This window comes from Plenodomus lingam (genome assembly GCF_022343315.1).
Source record: "Plenodomus lingam strain CAN1 chromosome Unknown contig_1, whole genome shotgun sequence".
In the NCBI taxonomy this organism is placed as follows: Eukaryota; Fungi; Ascomycota; class Dothideomycetes; order Pleosporales; family Leptosphaeriaceae; genus Plenodomus; species Plenodomus lingam.
The window spans coordinates 1439366-1464301 of NW_027093927.1; the positions used below are offsets into that span (position 1 = coordinate 1439366).

Here is a 24936-nt window from a genome sequence, read left to right on the forward strand (position 1 = left end):
AATTCTTTTATTTTCCTGTTTCCTTCTCTTTCTCGAGGCTATGCGACGGGGTTTATGGGTGGTTTTGACGGCCAGATCCTCGTCGTTCGTCGTCGTCGTTCTCGTCGTGATGGTCGTCTGGGCTGGTTCCTGGCAAGGCGGCGATGACGAACATGGCACACAACAGCGGATCCACCTTAGTCAGCCCCTTCGGCGTTCCTGGCTCAAGCTCCACCGACGCCTCGCCAGTGTTTGTTTGAGAAAGTTGAGCGGCGCCTTGGAGTCTTTTGGCTGACCGTCCTACTGAGAGAGGAGAGAGATTTCCCGACTGCCTCTCGTATTCCGTTCGTTCATTCGTTCTCTCTCACACATACGCAAGAGGCCCATCGCCGTCGCTTCTTCCATGCTGCTATGATCTGATTCTACCGCATACACGCTCCTTCCTTGGGCCGCGCGACTGTCACACCCCAACTCACTTCACACCACTTCCACTGCCATAACATCATGGCGCTTGCACCACTGGGAGCCCAGGTGCGCCCCTACAAAGATTACTTGACGCCAGCTTTACATCGGAGATTCATCCATGCGAGCGGATATACGCTGTTGTTATGTTACATCGTTGCTGTGTGGATGGGCGAGTTGAGAGGTGGTGAGTGTTTGTTCTGTCATGTAACATAGTATACATACTAACATTATAACTTACAGTCTACTGGACATTGACTCCCTTTGGCTTCACCGGCCTGCGCACCCTTATTCTCTTCATCCCCGCCCTCACAATCTACGTACTCCGCGTTGCGCAATGGCACGTCGGTGCGCGCCATACCTCTCATCCAGCCGCGACCCTTAGCAAATACCTGTTCCGCTCGGCGACGCTGCTGACCCCCGCCTTCTATGCCTTCTCAGCTTGGATCTATCTCGAGGCCTACATATGGTCACGTACACCTGCAGACAAGCTTGGGGCTACAGAGCTTGGGCGCGAATATGAGCGCATCAAGCTGAACGAGCGGCCGATATACCTCCATTGGTCCTTCTTTGTGTTGGCTCTTGCACAAGCTGGTGTACATCTGTGGAAGGACTATGACAAGATTGATGTTCCGGCTCTGAAGCCCAAGACAGAGGGCGAAGAGGCGGCAGCAGCAGTGCCAACGAGCCAGTCACAGAAACCCTCAAACGTGCTATTAAGGAGCCTCCCCAGCCTGATGATTAAATCAGTCACTCTATCTGCAATCGTGTGGTTTGCCAGCGCGGCTTCTTACTATTTGGTGACCCGTCACTTTATTTGGGGCATCTGGTACTCGATCGCACGAAACTTGTGGAGTCTGTCCAAGACATCCAAGCCAACTGGACTTGCGCCGTTTGCGCCTCTCGTCATGTCATTTGTCCTTGAGGGTTCTTTGCTCGTATTGTTGTGGGAGTTTGTCAACAAGGCCTTTGATGTATACATTGCGCAGGAGCCGCTGAAGAACGACAAGCCCATTACAGACGACTCCAAGGACCCCAATGGCACGCTTCTCAACGGTCTCAAGTCGAAGAAGGATGCAGTCAAGGTAAGCACAGACTAGACGGTCACACAGGTAGAACCAGCTAACAAGCCCAGGCCATTGCCTTTTGGGAACTCGCCTTGATCACCTCCTCTTTCCCCGGCCGCCGCGCAACAATCTACTCGGAGACCGACCGTAAAAAGGGCGAAACCTTCCAACAAGTAACCTCCATCTGCCATTCCGAACTCAAACTGCTCATCGAACGCCTGAGCATAGCCACGAACCCAGACTACACACCCGCCCCCAGCACCACCTCCAATCCCATTGCCCCCATCAACCTCGTACCGCAAATCTCCCAACCCCTCCGCACTGACAAGACCGTCACCGCGCTCCCACCGAAGCCGACCTCCAAATGGGACCACGTCGAAGCCGCCACCTCCGGCATTGCGAAAACTTACAGCAGCCCCGGCAACGCCCAACAAGCCTATGGGCGGGAAGCCCTGGCCAAAGGCGTGGAAAAGGCGAAAGAAGGGAAACAACAGGCCGAATCCATGCTCTCGGCTTCGTACAAATGGCTTGTTTCCTCGCCGATTGGCAGTCTCTTCCAACAACCACTCCCGCGCACAATGGCCATTGTCATCCTCGGAGCCCCCTACTCCCGCGTCTCTATGCTCTGCAACGCCATTACCGCCTTGACGAACCTCACCACCTGTTCCATTGCCCAGGACGCGCTGGGTCGGTATCAAAAGTGCATACCCGAGATCGTCAGGACGTTTACCCAGGCCCTGGTCCTGCTGGACGACTATGTGGAGACACAGGGACAGAGCAGCGACAAGCTTTCTCCGCATGCAGAGGGCGACGCAACGAATGCACTCGCACACGTACACCAGGTCCGCGATTGTCTGGACAACGGCTTGCGAGCCGTGTTGCAGGCGTTTGAGACGTATCTGCCTGGCTTGGGGATGAGTGGGGTGGAAATTGGACAGGCGAGGAAGGCGATGGGGCGGGGACGGGGCGGGGAGATGTTGGAGAGGGGTAGGTAGGTTGATGGGTGTTGGTGGAGTGGTGTATTTTGGGTTGACGTTGTCTATTTTTATTTGTATTTGGTAGAATGGGGTGAAATGGGATGAAGTGGGATGAGTTGGGAGGTGAGGGGGATGGATGGATAGGATACAAATATACCCAGAGTTCTACACTGTTGAAATTGAAGATGGAGATTCGGCGTGTGGGAGGTCAGGTCTAATCAGTTCAAGAGCAAGAGCAAGAGCAAGAGCAAGAGCAAGAGCAAGAGCAAGAGCAAGAGCAAGAGCAAGAGCAAGAGCAAGAGCAAGAGCAAGAGCAAGAGCAAGAGATGGAAAATGCAGTGTATCATGTGTGTACTTGAGCGTGCATGGGCATAGGTAGATGGTTGCAGTGTAGGTAGGTATATATATAATCCACGTACAAACCCACGTACAACAAGACACTGTACAAAGCTCGCATGTACAGCTTAGACACACAATGGGCATGGTATTGTTGAGTCAGACACGGGTCAAGTGGTCAACATGGTCAAGATGCGGGATTACATGTGCTAGGGCAAAGAATGTGTTGGGGTGATTTGTATTACGACGATTGCCAGTCACTTGTAGGACTTGCATTACAGCTATTGTTAGTAGTATTAGTATCACCATCATCATCATCACAGACAAGCTCAGTAAGCAAAAGGGCCACAGCATCATGGAGCCATCAAAAAGCCAAGCACGATTATTAGAAAGATCCTACCATTTGCTCACAATCTCAATCTGCAACGCTCTGAGAAGATTAACACCATCATGAAAACTTGTGCCCCAAGATGATGTACTTTGCCAAACACACACAAAAGACCCAGAGAACGCACAGGAAAACGCCTCGTACAGGTGGGAGCCCTGGCAAGCCAGGCAAGGACAAGGAAAAAGGGCACCAGTGGGGATCCAGCCAGCAAGCAAAGGAAGCAGAGGCCCGACCATGGTGCGTCCTTGGAGAGCCCCTTCTCCCCTACCTTCCCGGCCGTTCACGTTACCGGACACCCTCCTCTCTCGATACCGACACAGAGACCACTACTATCGCACATTCTCGAGAGCCGCCCAGTGTTGTTCTTGTCCAGGCTCAACATGTCATGGGCTGCGACGGCTCCGCTATTTCATCACCAGTCCTGACCGCTCTTACAAGATCAGGCACTTCTTCGACTTCTTCTCTTTCCGGGTAAGGAGAGCAGCTCGTGTGGCATGCTCGAAAACCTCTCGGACACCCTCGTTCGTCTTTGCCGAGCACTCTAGGTACTTCTGGGCGCCAATCTTCTTACGCACATCCTCGGCCTGGTCATGTGAGTTAGCAGGGCGGGCTGTTGATGGGGAACGTGGTCCCTCTCACCTGCTCGGGAGTTACAGGCTTCTGCGAAGTCTTGTGCAGCTCCTCAATCGTCTTCTGGTCAAAGCGCAAGTCCTTCTTGCAGCCAACGAGGATAATAGGCAGGCCCTGGCAGAAGTGCAAAACTTCTGAGATCCACTAGGTAGAGCAGTCAGTATGGGGTGAGGCATGCGACCGTGCGTGGTTGCAGTCATACCTTCTCCTGGACGTTATCGAGGGAGTCGGGCGAGTCGATGGCGAAGCAGATCAAAATGACGTGCGAGTCGGGGTATGAGAGCGGGCGGAGACGGTCGTAATCTTCCTGGCCAGCGGTATCCCAGAGGGCGAGTTCGACGTGCTTGCCATCCACCTCGACGTCGGCGACATAGTTCTCAAAGACAGTGGGGACGTAGACCTGTGCAATGAGCGTCAGTATGCGGTTGATGGCTGTTTGTCTAGGTGATGGGCAAGAGGCGTGGGAGCTGGCGTGGGTATCATGGGGGGGGGGGGGGGGGAGCTGCTAGGCTGACGCAGCTCAAGCTCAGGGATGCAGGCAAAGGAGCGCGCTGGCTTGGTACTGACCTCGGGGAAGGTACCCTTGGAGAAGACACTACAAGGGAGAGCATCAGCGAACTGCAGAGCAGGATCAAGGGAACGAGGAGGCGTGAGGACGAGGGAGATGTGCGAGCTGGGTGAATGGCACGGGTGGCGGGAAAGGGGCAGCCAGCAGAGAGAGAGAGAGAGTGTGTGTGAGAGAGAGAGAGAGAGGGATACGTACATGAGTAGACAGGTCTTTCCACAGGCGCCGTCACCGACAATAACGAGCTTTCGTCGAATCTCCGCCATGGTGCTGGAATGTGTCGGGAGGGGGGGAGGGGGGGGGGCGGCGGGGATGGGAGGAGGAAAGGGGGAGTTTACTATCGAGCAACGGAAGCGGGTCAGAAAGGCGGTTGCGAGCAAAAAGGGCGGGATAGCGGGTGAGATGGGGAGGGAAGGGTGGTGGGAGGTGGGTGCAGGTGTGTGGGTGTTGGGGTGGTTGTGAGGGAGAGGAGCGAAGCGGCCGTCAGGGCCCGTTGTTGCTAGGCACATGGGCCACGCCGGGGGTCGTGCGAGCTGCGGCTGAGGCAGTGCGTGGCTGAGGCGCCCACAACACACGGCTCTTCTGGTGCTGTGGCAGTGAACAGAGAGAAGGGATGGGTTCCCGGCAGAAAAGGGAGGATGGGAGACGGCTGGACGGATGGAGAGAGCGCAAGGTGGAGGAGGCCGGGCAGGAAGGCGAGGGGGGGGTTGGGGTTGGGGGTGTTTGCGACATCGAGGCAGTATGGGTAGCATCCCGCCAGCCATCTACGGCACCTACATACCTACTTGGGGGCCAAGGAGCCTGTCGCGGAATCAAGCGCTGGCCGTGGGAGGGGGAGGTGTGTATGTAAGTAAGAGGGAGGTGTGTATGTAAGTAAGAGGGAGATGTGGGTGGGATGGGGCGCTGAATGGGTGTGGACGTGGATGATGATGATGATGATGATGATGATGTTGATGTTGATGACGGATGATGGAGAGAGAGAGAGAGAGAGAGAGGAGCAAAGACGAAAGAGCAAGACAGGCAGACGGGGGTGCAGGAATCACTAATAGCCTTGGTCGGTCTACTCTAGGAACGGGTACCTAGAGTGCGCACAAGGTATAGTCGAACGGGCGACAAGAGTGGTGTCGGCTAGGTAGCCAGATACCGGCTGTACTGTACTGTACATTCACTCATTCAATTCACTCATGCGCCCGCCGTCCCACTCGTCACATGCACGCGCTGTTCACTCTCTGTTGCACCCTGAATGTCTAGCTATGCTATGCTATGCTATGCTATGCTACGCTGCTCTACTCTACTCGATAGCATCATTGTCTTTTGGTGGGACAAGAGACTGCCTCCTACTCTCCACCACCTACCGAGAGTACTATCACTAGGCTACCACCACCACCACCACCACCACCATCATCATCATCATCATCATCACCATCATCATCATGAATAAATGGTACAGTTCCTCCGTTTGTTGATCGTCGACCCCAGCACATCCAACCATGGGCCCCCAGCCAACCATACATGGGCGTACATACACACGCGGCTCCACCCCCCACGCATCCCCCCCCACAGCATTTACGACGGAGAGTCCAACAGATCATACTGTACTCTAGGTAGGTAGCTAGGTATTTATTGTAGGTAGGTACCTACAGGCTACCTACATACCGCCTGTCGGTGTGGTACTCTACCTATGGTTGTGCTCTAGCAGTTGCTCTTGTCGCTCTGCCTGCCATCTTGTTTGTCTGATGCATGTTGCCAACACTGTCTATCCATCCATTCGTTGCCACGGCCATGACTGCTTGGCCATCCATGCAGACGGCAGTTCTACCTACTAACGCTCCGACTTTGCCATGTACAAGAGACAAGTCGGCAGGTCCCCCAATCGAGCCCCTGTTACCCACTGCAAGACAGAAAAGAGATCGCCGCCCTTCTCTCGTCTTCTACTCCTAAGAGTACTCTACATCTCATCGGCAGTGGGCAGCACGTGAGTTGGCGAGAGGCACCCGCTGCGCTCGCTGCGTCGAGTTCCATGGGCCCAAGCTCTCCTAAGCGATCCGCGGGGCTGACGTCGTGCTAATGGTAGACTTTCACCGTCCCTACTCTTACCTGGGCATTACCAACTTGGACATTTCACCATCCACCACCACCACGGCGGGTCCCGTCTATGGCCCTGCATTGCTAAGAACACAACACAACACCGCCAGTTCTGTCCTTTACACTCACTTGCATTTCCCCCACCATGGACGACAACCAGCCGGAGCATCAGCCGCCGCCCATGGAGCAGCAGCAACAGCAGCAGCAGCCACCAGAACAACAGGGCACAGCAATGATGCCAGACGCAACCTCAGACGCAGACAAAGTGAGCTCTCCTCGTCCACCCAACAAGAGACCCGCTGACGCAAATGTCTCCCAGATTCGCGCAAAGCGACTGGCCAAACTAGGAGGCCCATCTACAGCACCAGCGCCAGCATCAACACCAACAACACCAGCATCACAACCCCAACCCCAACCCCAAGCCTCACAGACACCGAACCCCTTCGCTCAGCTGGGCATCAAGACCGACGACGCCCCCAAACCTCGCATCACCATCAAGCAAAAGCCCGCCCAATCGTCGAGTAGTGATCCCACAACGCCCCAGGCCGCAGCAAAGCCCGCCCAGTTTAGCTTGGAATCATGGGAGGACTATACCATAGGAGCCATCTTCAGGATAACGCTGGATCCTAGCCGAAGACAGGATGCGCATGGGCACCAGCTTCATCATGTTGCAGGCGCGAGGAGCGATCTCGAAGACGAGGGCAAGTCGCTGCGCTTCACCACCGACATGTTGGACTCGGCCATAGTAGAGGCAGCCTCAAGCCATTCGCAGGGCACCGCCTTGGACTACCTGCTGGGTTGCTGGAAGCGTGTGTCGAGGCAGCTCAAGAGCATAGCCAATAAGAGCGACCCCAAGTACGAGATTCTCAAGGAAGCTCGCCGGCTGTGCTTCAGTTACTGCATGTTTGCTGCGACCATGCCAGACATGTTCGGCGAAGAAGCCCCCGCACAGAATGCCCTGGCAGATCGCTTGCTCCTTGGACCCGACGACGAGCGAGGCATCTGCTACGACTTCCTCACCGAGGCCAGCCTACGCATCAGCGAAGAGGACAGTATCAAGGAGGCTCTGGTGGAAGCCATGGAGGACATAAGTAGCCGGTTGGCCCAGGTCTCGATGAATGGGGACTACAAGCCGTACATGCTGGTGCTGCGCGTCTTCATTCGCTTTCCTCCGCTCGTCGCTGCCTTGGCACAGTCGCCCACCTTTCTCCGCACCGAGATTGAGGCGCAAGAAATCGAAACCCATACCTTCCTCGGCCCCTTCTTTCGCCTGTCGCCAATGCAGGCCGATGTCGCACTCAATTACTTTTCCGGCTCCTCGGGCACGGACAAGGGTCTGATTGCAAACGCACAGCGAGCGGTTCGCATGACCTTGCAGACCCACCAGGAGGAGTTGCTTGACATTGTCAACGCTTTCATCAAGAACAAAGAGTCCCGTGAGAAGATGCTCAACTGGTTTGCCTTGACAGTCAACAGGAACCACAAGCGGAGGGCTATGCAAGTGGACCGAACCTCCGTCTCGTCCGACGGTTTCATGGTCAATGTCACCGTCATCCTGGACCGCTTGTGCGAGCCCTTTATGGATGCTACCTTCTCTAAGATTGATCGCATCGACATTGACTATCTACGCCGGTCTCCACGCGTTGACGTTTCGGATGAAACCAAGATCAACGCTGATCAGAAGACGTCGGACGAATTCTACCAGACCACAGTGCCCGGCACCAACAACTTCATCAGTGAAGTCTTCTTCCTGACGGTAGCTGCTCATCACTATGGTACTGAAGCTGCCAATGCAACGTTGTCTACCTTGCAAAAGGACATCAAGTGGCTAGAGAAGGAGCTCGCCAAGATGGAGCCTGAGCGAGTCAAGTACATGTCGAATCCAGTGCGACTGCAGCTATTCGACCAACACATCATCAAGGTCAAGGCGGAGATCCAGAGGGGCAGATGTAGCATGCTTTCTATTCAAGGCGTGCTGCTCGATGAAACTACCCAAGCGCGGTCCATGCAGTTCATGCGCTATGTCATCGTCTGGCTCTTGCGGCTAGTGACACCAGGTGCATCGTTTCCTGAGCATGAGCTGCAACTGCCACTTCCCGAAGAACAGCCTCCAGAGTTCCAATGTCTGCCCGAGTATTTCGTCGAAGACATTGTCAGCAACTTCAAGTTCATCACCCGATGGATGCCGCACATCATCACCACCACGCAGTGCGAGGAAATCGTCAAGATCTGCATTGCCTTGCTGAGAAGCTCCGAGTATATCAAGAACCCAGGTATCAAAGCCGGCTTCGTCACCATCCTTTTCTATGGTATATGGCCTATCCCAGGACGGTCCAAGGGTGTCTTGGGAGACACGTTGTATGGAAATGATTTTTCGATGAAGCATCTATTGCACTCGCTTATGAAATTCTACATTGAATGCGAGAGCACTGGTACCCACACGCAGTTTTACGACAAGTTTAATATCCGGTACGAGATCTTCCAGGTGATCAAGTGTATCTGGCCGAACACCATCTACCGGGAGAATCTCGCGACCGAAGCTCGGTACGTAGTTTGCATCGACTTGCACAAAGCACTTTGCTAACCAGACACAGTGTCAACCTCGACTTCTTCGTGCAGTTTGTCAATCTGCTCCTCAACGATGTCACGTTCGTCCTAGATGAATCTTTCACAGCGTTCAAGGAGATCCACGAAGTCTCCAAGCTCCTCAAGAATCCCCCACCAGACATGGACGATGCCGCTAGACAAGCACAGGAAGAGAAGCTTGCCGGTGCGCAAAGCAAAGCCAAGAGCTACATGCAGCTTACCAACGAAACCGTGGCCATGCTCAAGCTCTTCACCGAAGCCCTGGCCGATTCCTTCACCAAGAAGGAGGTCGTCGTCCGCCTCGCACACATGCTCGACTACAACCTTGAAGCCCTCGTCAGCCCAGACAAGCGCAAAGACCTGCAGGTTGACAATCCCGAAGACTACGGCTGGAACCCACGTACGATGCTGCAGGAAGTGTCGGACGTGTACCTCAATCTGCGCGACAAGCAATCCTTCATCGACGCCGTCGCCACAGATGGCCGTTCCTACCGCTCCTCGTACTGGGACGAAGCCTACCGGATCCTACAAAAGCTCTCGCTCAAGACGCCCGAAGAGTTGGCGCAATGGCAGGACATGGGCCAGCGCATCGCCGCGGCCAAGCAACAGGCCGACATGGTCGAAGCCGACCTCGGCGAATACCCAGACGAATACACGGACCCGATTCTCGCCACGCTCATGGAGGACCCCGTCATCCTGCCCATTAGCAAGCAGGTGGTCGACCGCAGCACGATTCAGAGCCATTTGCTGAGTGACCCGCATGATCCGTTTAACCGCACGCCGCTGAAGATTGAGGACGTCATTCCGAATACGGAACTCCAGGCTGAGATTCAGAATTGGAAGGCCAATGTGCTGGCGGAGAAGATGGCGGAGAGGAATAGGGCGGCTGAGGCTGCGAGGGGTGGTGGTAATGTGGACGCAGGTGTGGATGCAGGTGCGGATGCGGGGGCCGGTGCCGGGGCTGCTGCTTCTGCGCAGCCAGAGCACATGGATACCTCTTAGACGGGGGGAGACGTACGCGTTGTTGGGTGAGCGCAGGGCTGGGTCTGCTGCGTTTGACGCCGTGGAGGCGCGGCGGAGACGTCGGTCTTGTTGTGGGGTCATGGGAGATGATGGCATTTAAGGTGGAGGTGAGCTGGATGAGTGAAGCTGAACTGAAATATGTAGAGTCGAGTCGAGTCGAGTTGAAGTAAGCAGAGTGAAAGCTGAAATGAATATATCAACGATGTCATGTCTAGTCATGCTGGGGTTTTTTTTGGTGATGCGCCTTGATGGGAGTTTATATGGATATTCAAATGTTTGAGCTGCGATATGGTGATGGATGGAGGTATGGGATGGATTTGGGGGAAATGGGATAGGACGGGATGGTGGGATGGGGGAGAGGTATGGGGAAAACAACAAAGGGGGGGTGGGAAGGAGAGGGGAAGGGAGGGGAGAGGGATGGTATATATGTGTGTATACATTTATATGTCAGCAGTGTAAAAACCCACATCTTTGAACTGGAATTCAACATGACCATGCCCATCCCATCTATCCCCTCCACCCCCTACCGATTCAAACTCAACAAGCCCTCAACATACCTCCTCGCATCAACCCCCACACCCTCCACCAACCCCCTCGCCCTCGCCTCTTTCGCCCCATGTCCCGCGCCCCCTCCCCCATCCCCACCCAAGCCCAAGCCCCTGGTCCCCATACCCCATGCACTCCACACGCTAGACCGGGGCGCGGGGGATGCGGAAGAAAGGGGCGGGTATGAGGGTGAGGAGGGGGCTTTGCGGATGAGGAGGGCTTCGCGGAGGGAGGTGGGGTTGAAGAGGGAAGGGGGGTGTGATTGTGTTTGTGTGGTTTGGCTGGCGGTTTCGGACGAGGGTTGGGAAGTCGGGGGTGGAGATAGATGTTCATGTTGACGTTGACGTTCATCCACCGAAGGCGGAAGTCTCATCCACACGATCCACCATCCCCGTCCCGTCTTCCCCGAGCGCTCAATCTCCGACGGATCGCGACGGGTCGAGGAAATCGTATTCAGAATATGCGTATGGATAGCGAGGGCATCGGGTCTACTCCACGCAGCCTGGGTCTTGCTCGGCGGGACCAACGGCGCTGGGTCCGGAATGTTGGGTAGACTGGTGTGGAGGTTGTATGTGCGGGGATCGTAGACGAGGTCGTAGATGGGATTTGTGTTTTGGGGGGTAGAAGGGGAAGATGGGATTGTGGTGTGTGGGTTTGCGGCGGCGGCGATGCGTGCGGCGATGTGGTGCGGGGATGTTGATTTTTCGAGGGAGCGGTGCAGCGGGGAGAAGAAGGTGTGGATGTCGCGGTAGAAGGAGGAGAGGGAGAGGGTGTAGGTTTGGTGTGAGAAGAGGAAGGTGTAGATGAAGGGGCGGTGCTGGCATCAGGTCGTTAGCTTTGTGCTTCTGGGTGGATGGTTGGGCAAGGGGGGGGGGGGCGTACAATGTATACTACGGGTCTCAACCGTGTTAGCTTGCGCTCGGGGGAGGGCTCGAAATTCATCTCCCTCTCATATTGCGGTATTTCGTCAGAGTCGTTGGGGGTAGGCGTCGAAGTGGAATCCTTTTGGCTCTCGAGCTCGAGATGGATGGTGCGGAGTGGAATGCGGTTGTTCCAGTTGCCGTCTTCATTGTCATCGTCCACGTCTAGGTCAAGCATGTGCCCTTTTAAGCCGATGAGAAAGTAGCCGTCGTTTTCAAGCCGGATCTGCCGTTTGCGCTTTTCAGCGGCGACATCCATGTCTGGCTCGGGCTCGATGTACCGCATGGCGGCTGGAGAGGGGGAACGTTTTCGAACCGGAGAGGGTGCGGCGGGTTGAGGGGCTTCATGAGCTTTCTTGTCGTGGTTCTGATTACTGCTACCGCCACCCCATGCTATGGCATATCCTAGGGTCATGTACTTCATCCACGTCTCAGTATCGCCCAGGGACGCCAGCATTGGCTTGGATTCTGGCATGGCAGCCTTTTTCCCGTCTGCTTTGGTCTTCGTAACTGCCGCAGAAGCTTTGTCCAGAGAGTTCTCTACAGCTTTCACAATCGGAGGAGGAATGCCTAGTGGCAATGTAGAGCTGGAATCTGTCCTGTTGAGAGTGCTTCTCTCCTGTCGACTGGATGCCGGTGAGTTCGATGATCGTGCCCCTGCATCTGGCTTCAGCTTTCGTCGCTGTCGCTTCTTCCGATCCGATGTAACCGTGTCGTGTACACCGTACGCATACTCGCCGTAGTGGTATAATGTTTCGACCCAGTGTGACAGGTCTCGTAGCGATTTACGGCTGATGGCACCGATACCTGAGAAGACGACCCCTTCGGCAGCCTGAACGTGTCTCCCACTTCCAATCCAGGGCTCTTCCTCGATAGCCTCGAGTAGCTTTGGGTCTGTCGATGACTTGGCTTGCTGTAAGGGCGACGCTTCGCCAAAGCGAGAGACCATGACATCAATCAGGCCGTCTGTCCTGCGCGCAAAGTCTTCGAGGACATCGCGCTCACTGCTGCCCCATTCTTCCTCGCCCACGCCCATGCCCAATTCTCCACCTGCGGCCAGCTTCATACCGCCATAGATGTCCACGGCAGGGTTTCCATGCAGCAGCACATCCCACGTGGCCGCAAACCGACTCCAGTACTTTTCAAGTATACTGCAGAACTTGGGACGGCCGTGCTTGGCGAACATGGCCTCGAGGGTTGTACCATGATGGAGGAGAAAGGTGGTTTGGGCGCGAACGAGTTGCTGGATGAGGAGGGCAGGCGGACTGACTTCGCGTGGCGAGTATTCGACCGCAGGCTCTCCACCTGTATTCGGGTCTGTTCGAGATGCGCCATCCATGGCTGGCAGCTGAGTGAGGTCAATGGACTGGATGAGCACCTTGAGTTAGCCGCGTATTTGCATGAATGCGTGAATGAATTTAAGAATGCCAACCTACGGCAAGAATCCACCAGCCATCTTCAAGCTCATGAAGGACTATGCGCGACTTTTGCGTCTCTACCGAGTCGACTGCTGCGCCGTTGGAGAAGCTCCTGTGCCTGTGTCAACCACGCCGTCGCTTCAATCGGTTGTCATATATGTGCGCCCTATACTTTGCAAAGCCGACCATGCCTTGAGCCAGCCCAACCTGACGCAGCTTTTCGTTTTCCTGTTCGCGCAGCGCTTCCTTTCGCTGTGTGTCGCCATGGTGGAGTTTGGAGCGCGTCTTGGCAGCCTTGGAGTAGTAGAAGACAATCTGCTTGTCAAATGTTTCGTCTGACCGGCCCAGAGACGGATTGTAGATGGCGAGGAAGGAAAGCTGGGCGGGGATGACTCTTGGTATGGCCGTCGAGGACATTCGTGCCTAGTTTTGGCGTTTCGCAGTCGGTCGCGGCGCGAGTCGAGGAAGCTTTTGGGCTGTTGGTGATGGCGTCACACTTGCTTGGTTGGCCGCGGAGGTGAGACGCGTAGGTACCGGTACGAGGCAGCATGTCAACTAACCATAGGAAAAATGGGTCCGTCCATAGACTAACGCAAAGTCGTAATCCATAGATTAACCAGACCCTACTATACAGGGGTCTATAGCCTAGTAAACATATTTTATATACATAATATTATTATAGAAATTTAGATTACTAAGCTTAGGAATTATTTAGGAGATAGTGTAAGTATTATAGACTGGCCTTAAGGGAGAATACAATAAGCGTTAATAATAGTATTTAGTATCTTAAAGGAGAGGTAAGCCCTCTACGCCTTTTTATAGGTGTGTAGCGTGTTTGCTTAGTAGTAGTAGTATTAGACTTAGTCTATCTTATTAGGCCTAGGCTTAGGTATAAGCCTAAGCCCTTTATATACCCCTAACCTTCCCTATAAGCTATTATAAAATTATCTTTTTAGGGGTCTAGGGTTATATCTTTATTCTCTATAATCTATATTAGGCTTTATTACTATATATTTTAAGTTTTATTATTATATCTTTATATTCCTTTCTAATTTATAATAGGTCTATATATTAAGTAGTATATATATATAGTATCTATATACTTATTTTAGCACCCTACTATAAAAGTTCTAATATAGCTATCCTACCCTACTATAAATTTCCTAAACTTACTTTATTATATAACTAATTTTCCCTACTAATTAGCCTTCTTTCTACTCTTTCTCTATTAATCTAGCCCCTATTACCTTTACTATATCCCTATCTAATACTACTAGTACTAGTAGTAGGGATCTACTATAGGGTAGTTAGACCCTACACTAGGCCTACTAAGATAAGGTATATACTCCTAATATTCTCCTAATACTTTCTATACTAACTTTTTACCTAGTATATATCTCTCTAGACCTAGTTACTTAGTAGCTTTACTATTTCTAGTAACTTAGATAATAAGGATTATAATAGTAGTTTTATAAAGCTACTTCCTTATAATTAGTATATTAACTAACTCTATCTCTTTAGTAAGTATAACTATTAAGAAGGTAGTAGTAAGTTCTTCTTAATTTTTATATTCTTTATAGTAATTTCTAACTATATCTAGGGTATTTATATAAGTCTTACTATTATAGTTATAAGACCTATACTAGGTTAGAGGCTATTTTTACTAATAATCCTAATATCTACTAAGCTCTCTATAACTAGCTTTAGTTTTATTATAGTTACTAGGAGGATTACCTCTATATTATAAAGAAAGGGACCCTTAGGACTTTTATAAGAAAACCTACTAAAGGCACTTACTACTAGTTTATACTATAATTCTACTAGCTCTACAATTAGTTTAAGGATCTTATATTAAGGACCTAAACTAATAATACTATTACTCTACTTGCTCCCTCTACCTACTTACGCGTCTATAATTAGTATTAGCTTAGTGCTATTATCCTATCTACTACTAGTACTCTAGTATTTCTACTTTAGTCTACTATTATACCCTTATATAATAGTTATAGTAATAATAATATTATATAGCTTACTACTACTACTAGTATTTCCTTCTAGCGTATTAACTAGTGTATAAATAAGACTTAGGCCTAAACTAACCTTTATATTAATAAGCTTAAGAGCGCTACTAAGCGCACTACCTATAGTATTAAGACTCTTATTATTAGTATTAATTTTCCCTTATTCCCTTATATTTATTCTAACACTTATTTTTCTCTAGGCCTAGGGTGCTATATATTAGTAGACTATTAAAGCACTACCCTTATCCTACTACTACTACTACTATTTATACTTATTAACTAACTCTTCCCCTACCTATACTATATAAGAGCGCTACTACTACTACTAAGAAATATAAAAGCGTTATAATAATATAGATAATAGTTAAGGAGAAGCTAGTAGGGGGTTAGGCGTAGATAATAATAGTATAGACACTGCCGCTTAGTAGTTAGCTATATTATAAAGTTTTATTAGTAGGGCACTTACCTAGAGTGTTATTAGGAGTAAATAAAAGCTAACTTTAGTACCCTTTACTTCTTAATTATAATAAAGTTCTAAGTTATTATTCTAGTTTTATTCTACCCTTGCTTCCTAGCTTTTATACATATTAGGCTATTCTTATACGTAATATCCCTATACTATTCCTTAAACCTATCTAGAGCCTTAATAGCCTATACTACCTCTAGTAGGTGCTATATTAGATTAAAATACCCCTTCTATTTTACTAAGACTTATTACTTTCTTTTTCCTCTTATATTCTTTATATATAGGATCTTTTCTACTTCCTATTTATCTAGTATTATATCTTTATTTTCTAGAGTATCTATTAGGCCTAGTTATAAGTGCTAAAGCTTCTAGCTTAGTAGTAGATTATTAGTAGCTCTCTCTAGTAGATTTATATATATAGTCTTATATAAGTTCCCTAGTAAGTCTAACACTACTATAAGTAGAGTAGGGACTTCTATTACTTTATACTTTACCTATAGCTAGTTAAACCTTTTACTTAGTTAGTTTATCTTTATATTATATATTCTAAAATAAACTATATTACTTTTTAGGAACTTTTTAGCTAGGTGTTAGGACTAGTTTATTACCTCCTATTATTATTACTACTAGAATATAATAGTAGCTTACACTAGTTCTATACCCCTTTATAGGTGTAACAAGAACGCTATAGCCTCCCTATAAGGATTCTTAGGCTTTACTAGTAGTATAATTATCTTTTATAGCGTGTCTATAGTATACCTATTTAAAAGTAGATTTAGGCTAATAGTAGTTATAGTAGAGTCCCTATTATTAAGTGTAAGTTAGCAGGCTAGTAGGTAGTTAGGCTACTTAGTCTACTTAAAGCATACTATTATACGCAGCACTACCTATACCTCTTAGTTTACCTACTCTATCCTGCTATCTATCTAGGGGTGGTATATAGTAGATAGTAACTAGTTTATCTTTATTATCTAGTATAGTATTATCTAGAAATATCCTAACTAGTCTAAGCCTTAGTTAGTAATAATAGAGGATAGGAAGCCCTAGAACTACTACTAGTTATCCTAGAAGATCCTTATATAATAATTAGCTGCTATAGAGACTAATACTTTAAGCTAAATATATTTAGATAATCTATTAGTAATAACTAATAGAAACTAAGGTTTGCTATAATCTTTTGCAAGTAGGTTAACTATAAAATCTATAGATATTTAGGACTAGTATTATAACGCTACTAGTATAGGTTATAATAGACCCTATTAGCGCTTCTAGGAGATATAAGTATTATAATAGTAGTAGTTCTAAATATACTACGCAATATCTCCTAATATTCTATCCTAATAATAGTTATAGCGTAGTATCTAAAATATTATATTCTTTCCTAGATATCCTACTAGACCTAATTTATATACGTACTATATAATAGTAGTTATAAGGGGTTCCTATACTATTAACTAAATAACACCCCTCTAAAGCAAAGTGCTATATGCGCTAATTATACAGTCCCTAATCTATTACTTTATATTAGCTAAAACTAGGAATAACCTAGTGTAACAATAGGGCAGAATTGCCTGCCTATTATTCTATGCCAAGTCAGGCCTAATAAAGGCCTGACTTACTTATGTATATAGAGAATAGCTCGCCTATAGTTAGAATAGGCATGTTCTTCTTATCCTTTTATATAAGACCTATAGGTGTAGGAATCTTATCCTTTTCTATATAGACGCGCACTCCTATATACCTTTAAGTTATATAGGATACCTTTTAGATGCCCTACTTACCTAAGTTATTATATTATAAGAAGAACATCTTTCTAGCTAGTAATAGTATTTAAGAATATTGCATTTGTTATTATTTTAAGCTACTGTTGCAGGAGGGATATCAACTGGATCACGGAGCATCTTGATCCCGATCAATCCCGATCAATCCTGGTCAATACCCCTGTATGACCCACTATCTGATTGACTGCCAGCTCACTGCCAAGTGCCCAACAAAAAGCAGGAGCTCTGGTAAGGAAGGTTTACCGATTATTCACCTTCTGGTAAGGGTAGCTGAAGCTCTATATATATGAGTCCGATCGTAGTAGATACAATCCAATGATCCATCTCCCAAATCATTCCTGACCTCAGTGATCCAAACTTCCACAGCTACTAATTTAGTTCTAGTAGCTATCTAACCCTACAACTCTATAGTTAGAATAGCTATTAGAACTTCTAATAACTAAAGCCTATAGGCTTAGACTTCTAGACCTATAAGTAGTGCTAGATTACCTTTAGAAAAATCGCGTTAGATTGCGTTAAGGTAGAGACCTAGAGACTACTAAAAGCCTAGAGGAATTAGAGGCAAAGCTAATATCCTCCTACAACTAAACCCCCTAAAAAGAAAAGATTTATTATTCTTATTAACTACAAAATATTAGATAAAGGTAAAGGAAGGGTATCTAGTTTAGCTACTTTTAAAAGCCTATTTACTAATAGAAAGAAATTAGATAAGGAAGACTTAATTAACAACGCCCTCCTAGAAGGACCTGCTTCCTATCTGTCCCTTAAGGTACCTTGTGCTCCTAGGAAATCTTAAAGCAACACCTCCCTTAAAGATAAATATATATTAACCCTATCTAAAAAGAAGAGGTTAAAGGAATAAGTTAAGTAACTTACTAATTAGTTGTACAATACCTCCCTCTATAAGGAGATATAGGGTACTACCTAACCTAGCTAGTCTTTAGCTTCTATATTAAACCCTATAGTATATACTATAAAAGCTAAGAGATAATCTAAAAAGATACTAAATATCTCTATACTTAGTAATAGTGCTAATCCTACTTTTAGATAATATTAAGCATCTATTTAGGATAAGCTAGAGATTAACACTAATTACTACCCCTCTTCTAGAGCTTAGATGGCGTTAGTCTAGGGATACTACTTAGGATTAGCAAGAGAATACTTAGAGCTATATTACCTATCTAATTCCCTTAGTCTTTAGTTCTAAAAAGCTAAGGAAATAATTACCCTCTTTTAAACTTACTTTATTACTAGAAATAAGATAGCTAAGAGTTAGACTATATTTAACTACCTATATATAACTAATATAGAGACGTTCCCTGCTTTTAAGTTATAATTCTAGAGTCTTGCTATTAGAGGAGAAGTACCCTAATTAGAGTAGTATTACTACCTCTAGATAAAGATTACACCTTCCCTAAGGATGCTAAACCTTGCTTTCTAATAGAATTAGCATAATAATTTTAAGACTATAGTAGATTATCTTACTACTTTTAATATAGAACGCTACCTATACCCTACCTTATCTACTCCTACGCAGACTACTCTATTATTTAGAAAAGGACTAACCCCCTTCTAATACTCTAGAAACTAGTCCTATTTAGACGCTAATTAGAAACCTTATAATAGACCTTTTATAGCTAAACCTTATATGCCCTACTTATAATAATAAGGCACTACCCCTTAAAATAATTAACCCCTATCTACTACGCTAGCCACTCCTAGCGCTACTATAATAGGAACCCTAGTAACTTGCTATAATTGTAGAAAGCCTAGGCACTTCTCTAGTAACTACCCTAAACCCCCTAGGATTTAGGCTATAGATATAGAATAGGTTATTAAGAATTCTAAGGAAGAATATACCGCTAAATTAACTAATTTAGATAGCTATTAGACGGGAAATAATAACGCCTAGGAGGATCCTCCTTCCTAGACCTAACTTAATATAACCTATTAAACCTTTCCTTAACTAAATTATTTATTAGTTCCTATTTGCTTGCACGTATAACCCTATGCCTTAATAGATCTAGTATTTGCCTAAACGCTTTAGTAGATACTAGGGCCTAAGGTTATTTATTTCTTAATTTAAAAATTGCTTACAATATCTCTTCTACGCTTAGGGTACCTATCTAAAAGCTACCCTATAAGCTTACTATTAAAGGGTTCTAGAATTAGATTTCCTTACTAGTTGCCTACTATATTTAGCTTTATATAATAGTTAGTAGCTAAAAGATTTATAACTACCCCTTTATAATAGTAGACTTAGGTTCTTAGGATTGTATTATTAGATAACACTAGCTAAAATAGTTCTAAATCCTAATTAATATAGATAAATCTTAACTAATCTAGCTAGAGAAATATCCTCTAACCTATAACCCTACACCTCCTATTCTAGTACGACTCTACTAGCAAGTGCTGTCTACTCTAGTTACCCACGATATCTTGCAAAGAGACGCCCTTTAGGATTAAGAGGAGAACTAGAACTAAAACAGTCCTAGTTTAATTAATAGGATATATAGTATACTTAAAATTCTAGCTACTTATAGGGCTGCTACTAAACCTATTACACTACCTACCCTAGTCTAATTGCTAACTATTACCCTACCTGTAAAATTTTTAATTACTACTATTTCTGCTAATACTTTCTATTTTAATATAAAAAAATCTTCTAATAAATTCTTTACTACTAGCCTATATAAGATTAAGCGTAGGATCCAAACCCTATCTAAATAGGATACTCTTAACTATAGCTTGTTAGATTAGAAGCTCCTATCTAACTATAACTCCTATTAGGATGTCTTTAATAAGGCTAAGGCTAACAAACTTCTAATCTACTAGCCTTATAACCACAAGATAATCCTAGAGGAACCCCTTCTAAACTACTAGAGTCCCCTCTATTATTAAAATACTAAGGAACTCTAGGCTACTAAGGAATATGTACAAGAGCACCTATAGAAAGGTTTTATTAAGACTAGTTAGAGCCTATTTGCCTCTCCTATCCTATGTGTTAAGAAGCTAAATAGAGGCCTTAGGATCTATGTGGATTACTATAAGCTTAATAGCTTAACGCAAAAGGACGCGTATCTAATACCCTATATAGATAATCTATTATTCTAGCTAGCTAAAGCAAAAATCTTTACTAAGCTAGATATTTATGCTACCTTTAATAAGATCTAAATAGACACTAACTTAGAGGAGTATACTACTTTCTACACTAGGTATAGTGCCTATAAATGCAAAGTCCTACTATTTAGGCTATATAACAGACCTATAACCTATTAGCGCTATATAAATAATATACTAATAGATTATTTAGATAACTTCTATATTACCTATCTAGATAATATCCTTATCTACTCTAAAAACCTTGCTACTTATAAGGACTATATTTAAAAAGTCCTTAAGCGTCTTTATTCTACTAGATTACAGGCTAATATTAAGAAAAGCGAATTCTATATAACCTGTACCTGTTACCTTAGATATATCCTTACTAACAAAGGCTTAGAGGTAGATCCTAACAAAGTTAAAGTACTCTAAAACTGGTCCGCTCCTAAGACAATAACTAGAGTAAAGTCCTTCCTAGGATTTACTAGATTCTACTAGCAATTTGTAGAAAACCTCTCTAAGATAGCTAAGCCCTTAACTACTCTCTAGAGCCCTGCTACCCTATTTGTATAGACTTTAGAATGCTAACAAGCCTTTAACTAGCTTAGGAATGCCCTACTAGCAATCCTAAGTTTAGCTTACTTCTACCCTAAATACCCTCTAAAACTAGAGATAGACGCCTCTAATAGAGTTATTGCAGCTATCCTCTTACAGGAGCATCCTAATAGGAAATAGTACCCTATATCCTTCTTTAGTTAGACCCTTACTAGTTCTAAACTTAACTAGGAAATCTATAATAAAGAATTGTTTATAATAATCTACGCCTTTAAGAAATAGCGTGCTAACCTAACTAGTACTTAGCACCTTATTAGAGTCTACACAGACTACTAGGTACTAGAGTACTTTATATCTACTAAAGTCCTTAGTGCTAGGCAAGCTAGATAGCTAGAGGTTATAAGTCCCTTTTACTTCTAAATTAAATATACTCCTAGATCTTATAACGCCTAAGCTAATATCCTAAGTAAAAGGGAATAGGATATAATTAACCTTAAGACTACCTAAAGGGATAATTGCTTATAAGTAATAATCGCACTAGATAGGTTATACCCCTAAATTAACTCTAACTTAGCGCAAGACTACCTAGCTAAGCGTTCCTTACTAATCCTTGCTTTAATTATAGTAGTTTAGAACCCTATAACTCTTAGATCCCTAGAACTTATTAAAACTCTTCTCTAAGAAAATAGGTCCTTATTCCTAATAGAAAGATTAGAGTTACCTAAGCATTATTAGATAGAAAACAGACTCCTTCTCTATTATAAAGGACTTGGGCTTATACCTAAGCCTAGGTCTAACACAAGACGGACCAAGTCTAACACTACTACTAAGTGAACACACTAGACACTTATAAAAAGGCGTGGAGGGCTTATCTCTCCTTTAAGATACTAAATACTATTATTAACGCTTATTGTATTCTCCCTTAAGGCTAGTCTATAATATTTTAGTATCTTCTTCTAAACATACTATAATAGTAATAAGAGATAGACGCGCTAGATATTTAGAATAACTAGGTGCAACCTAATATAGTAGAAAGGCTAATATAATAGGTCTATAGTTTAATAGAATAATAGGCTTAAGACTCTGCTATAATAGCTATACTATATTAATAGAACAAGGAAATACGCAATTAGATTCTATCCTAACCCTCCTCTAAGCCCGCTAGGTTTAATAATATACTACCTCTACCCTCTCCTACCTTACGTTGCAAACCTTTCCTAGTTAGCTTGCTATATAATAGCACTAAGGCAAACTTCTCCTCCTAGTAAATAACTATAGAGTTTAAACTGCGTGCAGATAAGGTCTTTATTAGGGATAAGGAGGCAAGGTTTATATATATTTAGTCCTAGTTATTACCTATAGTCTAGCGCGCTATAGCACTATACTTTAAGGATAGTATACGTAAGCGTTAGGATATAAGTAGGTTTCTTAACTACCTAGTATTCTATTATAGTAACTATTATAGGCAGGAGCGCGCCTAAGTTATATTAGAACACTTATATTAGGGCTAAAATTAGCCTTTTATAGAGTTCTTTATAAATTTTGTGCAGCTTCTTATATAGTTAGGAGGTTTATACTAAGATAATAAATAGAAGCTTTTATAACTTTAGCAATCTCTTAATAGCTATATACGCTTAGTTTCCCTTAATAGGGTAGTCTCTAGGACAAACTATAATATAGCTATAGAGGAATATAAGACAATTATAGTAGATATTAAAATAGCCTCTCTAGAACTAGGTTTTCTTTAGGCTAGTAAGTCTAAGGAACCCTAGTAGAGGTCTGCCTTAGATTAGGATAGTAATACAAATATAGTAGAAGTAGTAGCCTTATTAAGTGCACCTACTAAACTACTAATATCACGTCCTAACTAGATCCTACAGGACCTATTTAATACACAGAAACTAGCAAAGGTCTATACCTAGTGTAGATAGGGTAGTTATTTTATGCGTGCATGTCCTAATACCCTATTACTACAACTAGTAGGTGTTAAGATAGTTACAGTATTAGTAAGCAGCCCTAATTTAGGAAACTAGCTACCTCTAACCCTAGGCTAAGTTAGGGGTATAAGGAGGACACTATAATAGAGGAATTATTAATAGTAGAGGCTATTAAGTGTCCCCTAGATATTAAGGTAGGGTTAAATAATCCTCCCTTCTTTATTCCCCTCCTCCTAGGTAGAGTAGAGAACGTGCAAGTAATAGTTAATTTAGGGTACTAGTATTTTAGTGTAGTTAAGGAAAAGTTAGCAAGATAGATTAGTAGGACCTTTATTAATATTCCCCCGCAACCCTTATAACATACCTAGGGAATTACTAAAGGTACAAGAATTATATAGTTAGTAGTATTAGACTATAATTTAGATAGTTAGTAGTCTTAGCTTTTAGCTTATGTAGTACCTTGTCTTTCCTATTAACTAATACTAGGCAGACTATAGCTTTGCAGAGAGGGCGTTGTTATAGATATTCTATAAGGCGAATTAATAATTAGGAAGGCAGGAAATATAGTAGTATAAGAGAGCAGGAGACGCCTGTATCCTACCTATATCTCTATTATCTTAGGTTTAGTTATAGTAGGGTTACTAAATTAAGAACCCTAATAGGAAGATATACAGGTACAAATTTTTATAATAAATATACTAGATATATTATAGGTAATATATAACTTGCGCCTAATAAAATATCTAGGAAGTATTAATAAGGGAAGTCCTATTAATATACACACTATCTATATTGCTAGTAACACAGTTTCCTATAAACCTAAGTATAAAACTAGAAAGATAAAGTTGCTACTAGAACTTTAAGAGTTTAAGGACCTGTTTAACAAAGAGTTAGTAAGCAGTTTGCTACCTTATTAAGGTAGTATAGATTACTATATTTAGTTAATAACTCTCCTAGATAGAACCTAGCCTAACCCCCTATAGGGTCCCCTGTACCCTATATTGCGTGATTAATTACTAGAACTAAGAATATAACTTACTAGATTAATAGACAAGGGCTAGATCTAAGCAAGCTCTTCTGCAGCTAGAGCTTTAGTGTTGCTAGTAAAGAAGCTATTAGGTAGTTAGCGTCTGTGTGTAGACTACTAGATACTTAATAGTATAATAACCTTAGACTAATACCTACTACTACTTATTAAGGAAACTTTACGCACACTATCTAGTGTAAATTAGTTTATAAAAGTAGATATTTACGCTACCTTTTATAAAGTTAGAATAGTAGAAGGTTATAAGTCCTTAACTACTTTCTGCACCTAGTTTAGGTTATATAAATAGTTAGTATATCTATTTAGTCTTAGTAGGGCGCTATCTACTTTCTAATAATATATTAATACTGCGCTTGCAGAGTTACTTAGATTGTATACAATAGCCTACCTTAATAATATTTTAATTTATTTAGGAGGAAACTAGTTTAACTATATAGAAAAAGTAAAGTGTGTACTTACGCTATTAAAAAAAGCAGGACTACACCTAGACTTAGAGAAATGTGCTTTTAGTATTAAGGAGGTACGCTACCTAGGCTATATTATTAAGGTAGGCAAATTACTTAGACCTAACCCTAAAAAGCTTAGGGCAGTATAGGAATAGGAATCCCCTAGGAATGTAAGAGAGGTAAGGAGTTTTCTAGGTTTTACTAACTTCTACTATAATTTTATTGCAAAGTTTTCTAAAGTAGTAGCGCCTTTAAACTAACTAACTAGGAAGGACACCCTATTCTAATAGGGAGAGGAAGAATAAAGTATATTTAATACGCTAAAAAAGGCGTTTATATTAGGACTAGTATTAATATAATAGGACCTAGCTAAAGAAATATTATTAGAAGTAGACTATTTAGGATACGCTCTTAGGGGTTGCTTGTTATAAAAAGTTAGGGGCGTCTAGCGCCTAGTTGCTTACTACTCTATAGCACTAACGCTAGAGAGACAAAACTACACTATATATAATAAGGAATTACTTGCTATTATTAAGTGTCTTAAAAGTTAGTTAGTAGAGTTATAGAGCGTTTACAAGCTATTTATAATATTTATAGACTA

General features: G+C 44.6%; 6 protein-coding genes across 6 annotated transcripts; 2 read left to right on the plus strand and 4 right to left on the minus strand.

The window, feature by feature from the left end:
- Positions 1-52: 52 nt before the first annotated feature.
- Positions 53-384, minus strand: IAQ61_000436 (uncharacterized protein; the record flags this gene model as incomplete). Its single annotated transcript, XM_066094671.1, has 2 exons — positions 53-279; positions 354-384. The coding sequence occupies 2 exons, from the start codon at positions 382-384 to the stop codon at positions 53-55; spliced, it is 258 nt and encodes an 85-aa protein (XP_065955524.1).
- A 99-nt stretch (positions 385-483) lies between these two features.
- IAQ61_000437 (uncharacterized protein) lies at positions 484-2860 on the plus strand (the record flags this gene model as incomplete). Its single annotated transcript, XM_003835573.2, has 4 exons — positions 484-628; positions 685-1526; positions 1577-2499; positions 2671-2860. The coding sequence occupies 4 exons, from the start codon at positions 484-486 to the stop codon at positions 2858-2860; spliced, it is 2100 nt and encodes a 699-aa protein (XP_003835621.2).
- Positions 2861-3173: 313 nt separating this feature from the next.
- IAQ61_000438 (uncharacterized protein) lies at positions 3174-5643 on the minus strand. Its single transcript, XM_066094672.1, has 6 exons — positions 5186-5643; positions 4603-4741; positions 4407-4434; positions 4042-4239; positions 3849-3983; positions 3174-3793 (listed from the first exon to the last, which is right to left on the minus strand). Exons 2-6 carry the CDS (start codon positions 4668-4670, stop codon positions 3641-3643), a joined length of 582 nt encoding a protein of 193 aa, XP_065955525.1. The 5' UTR covers positions 4671-4741; positions 5186-5643; the 3' UTR covers positions 3174-3640.
- A 98-nt stretch (positions 5644-5741) lies between these two features.
- On the minus strand, positions 5742-5996 carry IAQ61_000439 (uncharacterized protein; the record flags this gene model as incomplete). The annotated part of the gene is made up of 1 exon (XM_066094673.1): positions 5742-5996. One exon carries the CDS (start codon positions 5994-5996, stop codon positions 5742-5744), a length of 255 nt encoding a protein of 84 aa, XP_065955526.1.
- A 725-nt stretch (positions 5997-6721) lies between these two features.
- On the plus strand, positions 6722-10077 carry IAQ61_000440 (uncharacterized protein; the record flags this gene model as incomplete). The annotated part of the gene is made up of 2 exons (XM_066094674.1): positions 6722-9037; positions 9109-10077. The coding sequence occupies 2 exons, from the start codon at positions 6722-6724 to the stop codon at positions 10075-10077; spliced, it is 3285 nt and encodes a 1094-aa protein (XP_065955527.1).
- Positions 10078-10621: 544 nt separating this feature from the next.
- Positions 10622-13557, minus strand: IAQ61_000441 (uncharacterized protein; the record flags this gene model as incomplete). Its single annotated transcript, XM_066094675.1, has 4 exons — positions 13155-13557; positions 13001-13094; positions 11527-12930; positions 10622-11461 (listed from the first exon to the last, which is right to left on the minus strand). The coding sequence occupies exons 1-4, from the start codon at positions 13397-13399 to the stop codon at positions 10622-10624; spliced, it is 2583 nt and encodes an 860-aa protein (XP_065955528.1). The 5' UTR covers positions 13400-13557.
- Positions 13558-24936: the final 11379 nt, after the last annotated feature.

What these genes read in the sequence shown, in the direction of transcription:
- IAQ61_000438 (XM_066094672.1), bottom strand. Translation starts at nt 4,670, where the DNA reads ATGGCGGAGATTCGACGAAAGCTCGTTATTGTCGGTGACGGCGCCTGT. An exon ending in CCAAGGGTACCTTCCCCGAG is followed by an intron (nt 4,240 to 4,406) that starts GTCAGTACCAAG and finishes CTCATTGCACAG; the next exon opens with GTCTACGTCCCCACTGTCTT. An exon ending in AGCCTGTAACTCCCGAGCAG is followed by an intron (nt 3,794 to 3,848) that starts GTGAGAGGGACC and finishes TCACATGACCAG; the next exon opens with GCCGAGGATGTGCGTAAGAA.